Source organism: Anolis sagrei, chromosome 3 (genome assembly GCF_037176765.1).
Source record: "Anolis sagrei isolate rAnoSag1 chromosome 3, rAnoSag1.mat, whole genome shotgun sequence".
Taxonomy (NCBI): Eukaryota; Metazoa; Chordata; class Lepidosauria; order Squamata; family Dactyloidae; genus Anolis; species Anolis sagrei.
The window spans coordinates 70608761-70622356 of NC_090023.1; the positions used below are offsets into that span (position 1 = coordinate 70608761).

A 13596-nucleotide genomic window follows, 5' to 3' on the forward strand; every position below is an offset into this window, starting at 1 on the left:
TTTATGTTTAGCAGTGTTACTCCCAGATGAGTGGGTACTGAATGGCAGCATGTATTGTATGATACTTTTTTGAATCGCCTCCCTGCCTCATGGGCATTCAAAGCAATGTGCTACTCAAATTAAAAGAACAACAATTTTAAAATGGGATTGACAGACCAAAGTAATTAGCTAAAGCAAGCAAGAAAACAAACCATTACAAAGAAAAACAACAAAGACTTTTATTAAGATAACAATAGAGAGCAATACCAAAGCTCACCAAAATAGCGTATTCATTGCCCAGCAAAGCCACTCTGTTTCATCATCATTTAGCAAAGAAAAAACATGGAAAGAAATGACACTGGAACAAGTTATTTCTGTAGAGCACTTATCTAAATTAATGGCACTTTCACTATAATTATCATCTTCCCACTAATACTAAAGTTATAATTTATTTTAATTTTTTGCAGGCTGGCAGTGATGGGGAAAGTATTGGAAACTGTCCATTTTCTCAGCGCCTTTTCATGATTCTCTGGTTGAAGGGGGTTATTTTTAATGTTACAACTGTGGATTTGAAGCGGTAAGTTATAATGTCTTGTCATATGTAAAATAAAATATTTAGAATTTTGTGTCAGAAATTTGCAACACAAATATTTGGAGAGTGAGGTGGGGTGGGTGGGTAAGTAAAAGAACTGGTTTTATTTTAACTTGTCTGCTTATTTAACCCTTTCTGTGCCCTATAACCTCTTTCTTTCTCTTCGAGTGCGCTTTAAACATTTTTAGATATTTTCAATGCATTTTGATAGGAATAGTTCCTATTCCTTTCCTCTAATGTTTTTTAAAAGAATGTAACAGAAAGGAGTCAAGTAATGAGTAATGCAGTGGGTGGCCTTTTTTGTGTTGCAATGATTAGAGACAAAGGTTTGCTTTTAGAACAGTATGGGTCCATCCAGACAGTCCCAAAATGTGGAACATGTGTTAGTTTTTACCAGAGGCATCCAAACGATGCCTCCTGTAAAAATGAATTAATTTGGAATAAACCAAGGTGTTCTGAAATAATTAAATACCTCATTAGGTCTGGGCCTTCCTGAAAGGCCCAGGTCTAATGAGGTATTCGGCCTGTGGGGAGTCACTCCCAGGACGGTTTCCACAGTCCCAGGGGTGATTCCCCACAGCCAACACACTGTTTGGGCTTCTGAAGCTCAAAGGTGCAGGAGGGCACCCATCCCCTCTCCTCCAGCCCCCAATTTCCTCCTAAAACTTACTTTTAAAGGTCCCTGGCTGCCATAACCCCTTTCCTTGTGTCCTCCTGGTGCGAGACAGTGACACACGAGGGGTCTGGAGGGGGGAGGAAGGATTTTCCTCCTCACCCCTCCCATCTCCTCAGGTGTCATTTTCTCATGCCCAGAGGATGCATGGAGAGGAGTTATGATGGCCAGGGGCCCTTTAAAGTAAGTTTTAGGGTGAAATTGGAGGGTTCTGGGTGGCTTCATGCCATCCTGGTTTCAACAGATTTAAATCAAGATGGCATGTAGCCACCTCCCGCTTCTGGGAAAGCCCAGGATTTTGGTGGGTGGGCCTAAACAGGAAGCCATGCCAAAGTGGGTTATTTAAACCCACTTCGGCATGGGTTTTAAGAGCTATGTGGAAGTGTCCTGTAACAGGTAATGGAAAGAAATTGCTTTTAAACAAACCAAACAGATATTCTTGTAAATGGAAATTATGATTGGTAAATATACTTACATAGTCAATTTTACAGGTAGCCAGTATTCTCAATGCCACAATAGAAATGAAACTACAAGTTTATGTGAAGTGTGGAATATGTTTTTTTTCTAAAAAATGATGCTTGTTTTAATATAGGAAGCCTGCAGACTTACAGAAATTAGCTCCAGGAACAAACCCTCCTTTTATGACTTTTGACGGTGATGTGAAAATAGATGTAAATAAAATTGAGGAGTTCTTAGAAGAAAAACTAGCACCACCCAGGTATGATCCTCTGTTCCAAAGTGGAAGTTTGATATGTAGGATCTTGAACCAGGAGGGGTAAAAAGACATAATGACACTGAAAAAGTAAATGTGCTTTGCATCTGGTTAAGTTATGATTGTCACAGGTGAACCTAATAAGGGGTTTCATTAATAAAATGTTAGGAACACAATGAAATACAGTGTTCCCTTGCTGCTTTTTTGGTTCGCTAACCACGGACTCGCTGTTTCGCTGCTTTAAAAAAAAATTAAAAATACAAGTAGCAAGGGAACACTGTATATAACAGACTTGAATTGCAGAATTTCTCACAGACTTCTTCCTCCAGGGCCCGAAAGGGCTGCCAAGGCAGCTTCCACCAGGGCTTCTTCCCGGTTGCTCTTCCTCGGGCGACCGGGTGAGAGCCCCATGCCAGTGGGGAAGCAGGGAGGGAGAAGGGTGGCTCCAGCAAGGGGAGGAGGAAAGAGGAGAGGGAGAGAGAGAGGGATGGGGGGAGAGGAGTGGGTGGAGCTTTACTGTACATATACAGTATAGTGTCCCTATATCAGTTTTTCACTTATTGTGGGGGTTCCTGGAACAGAACCCCCGTGATAGGTGAGGGAACACTGTATGATTAAATTCTTATGTCTTACCTTCTTTAGATATCCTAAACTTGCACCAACTCATCTGGACTCTTACTCTGCAGGAAATGACGTGTTTGCTAAATTTTCTGCATTCATAAAAAATACAAGGAAAGATGCCAATGAAAGTAAGTACTTGCACATTAGGAGGAAGGAAGTAGTGAGTTGCAAGCAGCCTGAATTCCTGTAACTAGTTACTTGGGGGAGCAATGAAACTATATTTCAAAGGCAGCACGGTAAACAGAACAAAGCTGCATGTTACATATTACATGTTATTTTAAATCAAGATGGAAATGTACAACCTTCCAGAGGTTCTTGAACTGGAGTTGCTAGCAACTCTTGCCAGCAGTCAGTGGGGAGATACCATTTGACACCACCTGGAGACCTGCACAATTCCCATCTGGATTAAAATACAGTAGAGTCTTGCTTATCCAACATAATGGGCCAGCAGAAAGTTGGATAAGCAAAAATGTTGGATAATAAGGATTATTATAGGGATTAAGGAAAAACCTATTAAACGTCAAATTACATTATGATTTTACAAATTAAGCACCAAAACATTATGTTTTACAACAAATCGACAGAAAAAGCAGTTCAATACATGGTAATGTATTTATGAATTTAGCACCAAAACATCACAATGTATTGAAACAATTGTGGATCCGGGTGGGATGCAGACTGCATTGGATAATACAGAACATTGGATGACCGAAGGTTGGATAAGTGAGACTCTACTGTAACAGAAATTGTATTTCAGATCAAGGAGCCTTTTACAATATACGTTATAGCACCACGGGTCCTCTCTATTTGCCATGGCTCCATCCTATGGAACATTTGGATTTGTAGTTTGGTGAAGCATTTGAGCATTGTAGTTGGTTGAAATTCTGGATATCTCGTAAAACTGCAAGTTTTATGAATCTATAGGATGGAACCATGGCAGTCAACAACAAATCATGGTGCTATAATTGTGTAATATGTAAGGGCTCCAGTAAGGAATGCTTCTCAAGATGCCAGCCAGCCAGCCAAGCTCTCTTTGAAGAGACTGCATTCCAATCCCTACAGTTTCCTCTTTCTTTTTTCCAGTTGATAGTTAACATTATGTGATTGCTCTGTACCTATTTCATGAATGGGTGGTCCATTGATTATATTATTTTACATCATATTATAATATAGTAGATAAGATATTTAATTTATATTCTGCTTTCTCTTAATATGGGATCCAAGATGGTTTTACATTATAGTAAGTAAGATAACTGTACAGCACCCTTCCATTAAAAGTTGTTTATGCAACAATAAATTCAGAGTCAAAAGCATGTCTAAATAAAAAAGTATTTACTGGCAAACAGAAAATAGAGAGGAGAGCAGCCTAGTTCCCATTGAGGAGACCCTTTTGCAAGTCCATACAAAAGATCCCAGTGGTGATTGTTTGTCTAAGAGAAACCCACTTAAGTTTTTTTGTATCCCACCCAATCATAATGGTTCCTCTGTAGTCTCTATCCTGATTGCCTTCTCTGCATTGTTTCCTTCCTCCTATGCTTTCTCCTTTCCCCTTCTCTCCTCCTTCTCCCTCTCTTCCTCAAGTCAGCTCTGTCTTTCTCCTTTTAGAGTCTGAATCCAGCTTGTACCCTCTGTAGGTGACTTGGTCGGCTGGTGCTGCACTTCGGGATTCCATTTCTGCTCCTCCTCTCCTATCTGCACAATGGTTTGCATGCATGATCTTGATGTTTTCTGTCTTCAAGCATGAACAGAAGATCACTTTTGTGGTCTAAATCTCATTGCTCCTTCCAAATAGACCCATGGTATCAATTGAACTTACATAAGTGTTGCCTTATCAAGTTAGCATTGATTCACTAACTCTGTTATATCTGGGACTAAGAACAGTGTTTAGGCTCATTTTACACATCTCAGAGTTTCCTTAAGAGTGCTTCTACCTCTAGTTAGTATCATTTTGCCTGTGCAAACATTACCTGCATTTTGCTAGTAGTAGAAATATTATATTCTTACGTACCCTTTTCTTGTCCCTAGATTTAGAGAAAGCATTGCTTAAAGCTCTAAAGAAATTGAATACATACTTAAATACCCCTTTGCCTGAAGAAATTGATGCATATAGCACTGAAGAGCTCCCTGTTTCCAGAAGGAAATTCCTAGATGGAGATGACCTTACATTAGCAGACTGCAATCTCTTACCCAAACTCCACATCATCAAGGTGTGTTTATTTCCCTCTTTAGCATACTCACTTATTCTTGTAACAAGAGGCAAAAAACTGTAGAATATTGAATGGTATGTTCAATATTGTCGGAGGCTTTCATGGCCGGAATCACTGGGTTGTAGTGGGTTTTTTCGGGCTATATGGCCATGTTCTAGAGGCATTCTCTCCTGCCGTTCCGCCTGCATCTATGGCAAGCATCCTCACTCCCTCTGAGGATGCTTGCCATAGATGCAGGCGAAATGTCAGGAGAGAATGCCTCTAGAACATGGCCATATAGCCCGAAAAAACCTACTACAACCCTGTATGTTACCTGTTTTTTGTTTTATTTTGTAGTGATTGAATATATCAAGGTATAATTATGTGTGCTTAACAATGTAGTTTTACTGTTAATTAAATCACTTAGGACAGTGACTTCCAACTTTGGTCCTCCAGGTGTATTGGACTTGAACTCCCAGATATCCCAGCTATCTTATAAGCTGTTATAAACTGTGGAAACCAAAGTCCAAAACATGCCTAGGACCAAAGGTTGGAAACCCCTGACTTAGAGGGGTGAGTACTCAACATTTCCTAGACTCCTGCCAGTGAGGTGGATGCCAGTGAAGAGCAGCAATCAGTGTACCTATCCTCCTGCTTCTTTTTAAAAAACCCATTTTGTCACCAGTGCTCATGGGAAGAAACCATTTTTCCTCATTGGTTTAAACCATTCCCTGTATTAGAGCTTTGGGTGGATACTAAATATCCAGAACCTTTCATAAGATACTCTTGGGATGGAAAGGGTAAGAAAAACAATAACAACACAAGGGGGGTGCTTTTCAAGTGTCCTGAAACCCCCAAAAGGAGAATCCTTCCCAAATCCTCTTCTTCCATGGTATTGAAGAGATTCAAGAATTATGTTCCCACTAGAGGTGTGCAATTTGGCCAAAAGGCATACTATTTCGGGCTCCATTTTTGACTAACCCCTCATTCTGTTTACCAGGAAGTTACTCAACTTGAAAGGGGTGTTGCCATTTTCATTCGGCAAAGAATCAGCCCATTGGCTATAATGGGAAACTTTAAAGGCCCAATCCTCAGCCATTTTAAGGCCTATCTGCATGATTCATATCTCAGTTTTAGACCCCATTTACAACTGAAGATCTGCTAAGCTTCAAAACAATTCACTAATCTACTATTTTTAAAGAATTATTTTAGGTTTTAACCATGACATGTTGTAAATAAGACAAACCACAAGAGAGGGTTTTGGGAATTGTAGTCACAGCTTGTGTCAATTCACAGCTGATCAGAGCATGGACACAACCAGGCTTTTTATTGGCTGAGGAACAGAGAGAGAGAGAGAAACTTCAACTCCCGTCATGCTCCAAGAAGAACTTAGAGACTTTTCAATGCTTGTGACATGCAGGTGCTGCTGGGAAAGCAAGTTCCCACCAGGCCCTCACTAGAGGAGAAGTCTAGGGAACTTTTCCAATAGAAATGGACACTTCACTGCCAGGGAGGGAGAAAAGATCCTGCAATAATTCCATCTTCTTCGGGAGCCTCACGGCAGACCCCTACCTCAGCTATATTGCAGACTGAACTCTATCCCTCTCCAGTAACCGATGAAATCTGACTCTCTTAATCCATTTTGGTGAGCTTTTCAGTTCCCTCCTACCTGTTTTGTTTTTGGAGATTATATTAAATGGACCACCAAATATTACAAATATTACACTGAATATTACAAATTTTCATTCACACTGATCAGGCCCGTAGCCAGGATTTCGTTTCGGGGGGGGGGGGGGGGCTGAATTTGTTTTCAGGGGGGGTTTCGGGGGGTGGGGCTGAGTTTCGGGGGGGGGGGGGCTGAGTCTGAGTGAAAGAGGGTCTAGCCTAGCAAACCTTTTGTATCATTACCCCAATACCCCCATGCATATGGGATATATTGAGTATGGTGATCAGGTCATGATATGAATAAACATAACAGTTTAAATAATGCACCAATAAGGCCTTTTCGCGAACCACCATGAGAATTTCGGGGGGGGGGGGCTGAAGCCCCCCGAGGCCCCCCCCCCTGGCTACATGCCTGACACTGATTTGGGCCCAAGCCTAGTTCCCACCCACCCTTGCCTAGATCCTCCCTTTTCCTCTGTCCCCCTGTACAGCCATGTAGTGGCAGCCAGGAGAGGAGGAGTAAATGCGTGAGGAGGTTCATCACCAGTCACCAGTGGTATCATCTTGCAGGACTTCTGCAGAACTTTGGGAATTCCCAAGGGGTACCTGCATCAGCATGCACTGGCTAAAACAAGCAATCCTCCTACATGGCTATGTGAATGGGAGCAGACATGGGTGAGAACAGCAAATTGGGGATGAGCTTCCTCACTCAGTTGCTCACCTTTCTTATCCCAGCCAGAGAAGTAGCTATGTGGGTGGTAAATCATAAAAGTGATCAATGAAAAGCCTCCTCTTCTCTACTTCCCCAATTCCTGCCATTCACAACATGGTCATGCTGGCTTAATATTCCGAAGAAACAGGTTGTTTGAAGAAATATATAACACATACTACTTTTACTTAATAATGATAGCTATTTATATGATATTTTCTACTTTCTTCCGGTAATTTCTTGAAAACCACAAGGCATTCTGTTGATTTCTAGGGATCATTATTAAGTAACAATGGTGCCATGTATGTAATGATTTCTGTGTCGTGTATGTACTGATTTTTTTCTATTTTTCTTCTTTTTTAAAGATTGTGGCAAAGAAATACAGAAATTTTGAATTTCCATCTGAAATGACTGGAGTTTGGAGATACTTGAACAATGCATATGCTAGAGATGAGTTCACAAATACTTGTCCTGCAGATCGGGAAATAGAGTTTGCCTATTTGGATGTAGCGAAAAGAATGAAATAAATGAATATTCTTCTATATCTATATTCCTTCCGTTTTAAAAAACAACAACAAAATGCAAGATCTCCTTAGCTGCACAGTTTTAAATTCTGAAATTGGCCAGCTCAACATAATATATTGATCTATTCATTCCAATATAGTACATTTATTTATGTATATATGCTACTATATACATATGTTATATGCACAGACTGATATTGGTAAAATTATGATTGCATAACAGATCAAAGTTAAAAACATTTGAGACATTTCAGACCTAGATTACATAGTAATTACACATTTTAGACTTCAGATAAATATCCAGAGTACCACAAATAGCTGAAGCTCATGTTAAAAATATGCTGTGAAGTTAGTCATGCAGTTTTATATGCCTTATTGTTATACCTTTTAGATATGGATGGTAGTTCAATTCAGCACTCTCTGTGTCAACCACAGCAGATTGGCAACACTTGCACACACCATTGGGATTTGACACAAACCTTCTTAGGTTGAAGTCAGTAGGAAATCACCTGTGGATTCTAATGAACATGAATTAGACTATTTACAGTATCAGAGAAGTTCAGTGGAAAACAAATTGGAATTTGTGGTACCATCCCTTAAACTTCAACAAGACATAGCTGCTATTGATGCATTTATCATATGCTTTTAGACTCCATCAGTACTATAGCTAATGTGCTGCAAAAACTGGTTTACACATTGTGTAGTTTGTAGCCCAAGAATTTGCTGCATCACTTCCCAGTACCTTGGTATGGGGAATACAGATAACAAAGGTAATGCAATATTGTAGAATTTGGCACTGTGGGAATATTATCGTGACATGATTAATTTGACATCTACCTGTCAAAGAAGGTCCTCCAAGCTTCTTGCATCTGATCCCAGTGATGTTCACTTAAGGAAAATAAAAAGGCAGTCTGCATGTGCAAAAGGGCTTAGCATTGCACACATTCCAGTCTGTGTTTCCTGTGGTGCCCAAACAGGCCCAACAGCTCTCTTGCTGTTTCTAGAATATACCTGCTCTGCCCTAAATGAGAGATAATTGCTTTTCACAATTTGTATCAGAATGTATTTCAAAGCTGCTGCCAAATTTCCTTGATGACTGAAGTTTTTTAAAGCTGTATTCTGCACTGAAGAAACTACCCTAGACCAGACTAGATGATTTCCAAGATCATTACAGGCTCTGTTATTCTGAGAAAGAATAAAGCCTATTTTCCCCTCTCAATATGTATGTTACAGCCCCCGAGAAGAACAAAAGTTCCCGTCCTTCTTGTATGACTGTATTAATATTGTTCCATAAAGAGTCTAGAGTTTGTAAACTGAAAACTTTAGAAACATTGTATTTGACATGATTTGAAACTCCTTCCACGGTTGTTATTTGGATGGCTTATTCTTACCTGCTATTGTCAATCAAATGACACGCATGTGTCCACCAATGGGCAATAGTAAATATGGTTCATTTTTAAAGAAATTGAACCAAATATGGTTCAGTCTTCAAGGGAAAATGATTCCTCATTTCTGAAACAGAATTTATTAGAAAGTTCTTGAAAGATATACATTATTCAGGAAGTTCTCTGGTCTGGTTTATATGTACTACTAAACCACAATCAAATTAGTAATCTACTTATTAGACTCCAATACAATGGGCATGACAAGAAGGAAACTGCCGCAAACTTGATTGCTCCATCCTCCCATCTTATTTTCTTGTGCAGCCAATATCTTTGCCAGAGTTTTGTTTCAACATCCACAAAAGCGAGTTTGTTATTATATAAGCAAGAGATCAAGGTTTAAACAAAGGGTGGTTTAATTAACTCGATCGCATTATCAAGGATTTTCATTGGTTTCTTTAGTTCACTTTTAGTGTTGAAAAAATTAAAATGTCTACATCAGTTATCAAAACTCAATTTGTTATTTATACTGAAACTACTAGCATTTCTTTCCTTTATCAAACTATGCAGCTCTCTGTTTTCCTGTAATGTATAAATATTTCTATAGGATATATAATTGAATGAAATATGTATTTGCTAAAGTAAATCTATTTTAGAATATATTTTAGATATTTTCAACTCACAAATGTCTAATTTTCTTACCAACATTATTGCAGTGAACATTTTGTTTTAATTTAGTAACTAAACGTATAAGTATACAGCTGCACTAAATAATCATGAAATTTACTTTGTATTTCTTTCATATTTCTCATGACTAATTTTAACAGTGTTAAATGTTGATTTTTTTACTCCGATCTTTGAAGAGAAACTATTTGAAAAGGAAGTTGTTCCACAATGCCAAGATTAAATGGTGGGTTTGATATTTTAGTTCTCAACATATTGCTAATGGTTCATATGCAAAAGTCTCTCTCTCTCTCTCTCTCTCTCTCTCTCTCTGTCTGTCTCTCTATATATGTACACACACACACATTTAGACTACATATTTAATCAGTGTAGTTGTTTAACATGCCTTACATATTTTTTAAACAGAAAATACAATAAATATTTTGTTCTGTGTTTATTTTCATGTGGTTGATTAGGGAAGGTGTAAAAATACAAATAGTTGTATGCTGCTTTGTGCCTTTAAGTCTATTGTGACTTACAGTGAGTGACCTGTCATACTATCATAGGGTTTTCATGGCAAGATTTTTTTGGAGTCGGTTTGCCATTGCCTTTCTCTAAGGCTGAGAGAGTGTGACTCGCCCAAGATCACCCATGGATTTCAGTGGCTGGAGTCCCAGTCCAACATTCAGATAGCTGTGCCCCACTGGTGCAAACTTGTATATGCCACCATATTTATGGACCATTTCTAATGTTGGTATTGTTGCTGTTTGATTTTATTTGTCTGGAATGTATTGTTATAGTATCCTCTGAACCTTCCCGGAGAATCAGAGGAAGTGTGGGATTTATGTAGGTCTGAACATGAGACTATTTCTGATATCTTTACCTTTTTCATTGGAACAAGTAGACATGCTAACAGATCTTCCTTGCATCTCAGTGAACAAAATCCTGGAAATTTTACATGGCATACTTTTTTTAGTGTATAATTTGAAGAAACAAGTTTTCTTGTTATGTAGGTATTCAAGTTCTGTAACATGACTTGTATAAAAATTACTTTATTTTTATGTTGGAAATAAAAATAACTGACACAAGTCTTAAATACTGATATGAATCTTTTAAATATCTATGTGCACAAGGCAAATATGGTCAATTAATTATGAGTAGTAATCGCTGCTGAATCTTCGTTGTGGAAAAAGTCTTGAGATGTTGAAGATTTCATTGTCAGCCTTCGGGTTTCTTCATCACCAGAATGGTTCGTTGGCTTGATGTATTAATAACTTTACTTGCTTTGTACACAGTACTTCCAAAAGCAGGCTAGAATAGAATAAAAAAGACTTTTAATCAATATAGTTATAGTTCATAGAAAAGTCTCCTATTCTGGCCATATTCTTGGTTAGTCAAACACTATCTCCTACTATTTGTTCTGGAAATATTTCTTACTTTCTGATATGTTTACACATAGAACAAATGCATGTTTATGTGTCTTCAAGTTGCCTGTCTACTTACGGCAAACCCATAAATATCATAGGATTGTCTTAGACACCACCTACACTGACCATTTAATACAATTTCAAACTGGTACTGAAGAGGGTCGTTTTGCTGTGCAGATGATTACATAGAAAATCTTGGAACCAGTTGAGCCCAGGTAGTGATAACACAAACCACCGAGCACTGATGCACATTAAAGGCTGTCTTTTGTGTGCTTTTATGGAAGTTTGTTGTCTGGCTGCTGCAGTTTGAAGCTAGCTTTGAATTGTATTAAATGGTCAGTGTAGATGGCCCCTCAGGCAGGGGGTACTCAGAGGAAGTTTTTCCAGTTTATTCCTCTGAAGTTTAGCCCACAGAATCTGGTTTTCACTAGTGGTCTCCCATCCAAATACTAATCAGCTATGACCCTGCTTAGCTTTCAAAATCAGACAGAATCTGGTACTTTTAGGGTATGTAGAATAATTGCCAATACATTTTGTATCTCCAATGACAAGCAGTAGGGTGCCCATTTCCTTTTTCATATACAATGCTAACTGGGCTGGCAATTGCTTTTTTTTTTTTTGCCTTCAATGACCAATGGCAGGACAACATCTCTTCTACCCTTAAAAGGCAGAAAAGCTAGCTCTTTCAGCACCTTGCCGTTCTCATCTTCTTGAAATGATGGCCTCATTGTTAGCTTGCATTCTTTTACAGGCTAACAATACTGTATCCATTAAAGAAAGTGAAGCTAACAGCTACCTTATTTTGTCAGGATATGCACAGGATCCTTTCATCTAGTGGATTGGTGTGATGCCAGATTTCAAGGAGAAAGAACACAAACAAGTAGTTTGGGCATTTTGCTGTCCTTTCACAATATAGGCATCAAACTGCCACAATATACAACAAAACATAATGGCTCTGTTGGAAGACGCACCTCGTTTCTTTCCTTTTTTGGAAGATCGTGGCACTGCTTTCCTGAAATTCCTTCCACTTAAAGCATATATTTTTTGGAGGTCCTTCTTTGATTCAGCAACACCATCTTCTTGAGGGACAGGACCAGGCTGACCTTCTTCTAGCCCATCCTATCCAGAAAAGGGACACAAGAAAAAAGTTTGTTAAAAAGTTTGTTAAAATGTCAACTGAAGTGTCCAAAGTGACCGAAAGGTGAATAACATTTTTCATTTTTATTTGTATGTCACTTTCTCTCTTAACAGAGGCGCAAAGTGGTGAACAGGACTAAAAGCGACACAGATGAATCCTGAAGTTTTCAGAGTATTGATCAGAGAGTGGAAAATGTACTTTTTCAGATAACATTCCCCAGAATTGTGCTCCCTGTGTTGTTATTGATACTACTTGGTGTAGGATTCTGAATGGGGCACTTCAATGTATATATTTTTTGCACTCTCCGGTCTCTATGCTTAAGGTTAGCCGTTCCTTAGGTAGAAAAAGGTTTTCCCCTGACATTAAGTCGAGTCATGTCGGACTCTGGAGGTTGGTGCTCATCTCCATTTCTAAGCCAAAGAGCCGGCGTTGTCTGTAGACACCTCCAAGGTCATGTGGCTGGCATGACTACATGGAGTACCATTACCTTCCTGCCAGAGCAGTACCTATTATTGATCTACTCACATTTGCATGTTTTTGATCTGCTAGGTTGGCAGAAGCTAGGGATGACAGCGGAAGCTCACGCTGCTCTCCAGATTTGAACCTGCGACCTTTTGGTCAACAAGTTCAGCAGCGGTTTAACCCACTGCATCATATTCCCAAACCCTCTCTATGTTCAGGGAAATTTATAGGGCGATCTGTGGTGCAGAATCAGTTTTTAAAATGTCTTCTAACCTGATAAGATAGAACAATTATTCAGAATAAAAAGGGTATTTTAAGTTGTCTGGTTTTTACCTTTCTGATTGTCTTTCCAAACATCTGAGCATAAGCTGAAATGCAAAAGCAAACATTATTTAGTAGATTTTTAAAAAAAGTTTTGTTACCACTTTGCACAAATATTTAAGCTATGTTGGGAAATGTTATTAATTTTATAAAAACTGGATGACCTCAGAATTTCTCATGTGTTTTTTTAGACAAACCAGTAGTTCCCACACTTTAGTCCTCCTGGGGTTTTGGACTTCAGCTCCCACAATTCCTAACAGATGGTAAGCTGTCCAAAACAACCAAAGGCTGCAAACTGCTGAGATAAACCAACAGCATTTTCATAGATTGATATGGAAAATATTGGAAGAATTTATGTGGAAAATGTTGTCATTTTCTACCCTGCAATTTCCATCCTCACCTTGTATTTCACTTTGGGATAAATTGTGGCCATTAACTCTTATTAAACTATTCAAGTAGTTGGTGTGTCTTCAATTTGAAACCAATGGGGCTTTCAGACTCTCAACTTCCTCTAATTCCAAGAGAGCAAAGCTGAAAATATT

General features: G+C 38.8%; 1 protein-coding gene across 2 annotated transcripts in view; it reads left to right on the forward strand.

The window, feature by feature from the left end:
• The window catches only part of CLIC6 (chloride intracellular channel 6), a 30128-nt gene extending 22449 nt beyond the window's left edge, over positions 1-7679 (forward strand). Inside the window, exons 2-6 of one of the 2 annotated variants that reach the window (XM_060770369.2) lie at positions 447-556; positions 1837-1962; positions 2599-2705; positions 4603-4784; positions 7503-7679. In XM_060770369.2, coding sequence (XP_060626352.2) covers positions 447-556; positions 1837-1962; positions 2599-2705; positions 4603-4784; positions 7503-7664 — 687 coding nt within the window. In that variant the 3' untranslated portion in view covers positions 7665-7679. The other variant, XM_067466708.1, reaches the window with a different exon arrangement.
• Positions 7680-13596: the final 5917 nt, after the last annotated feature.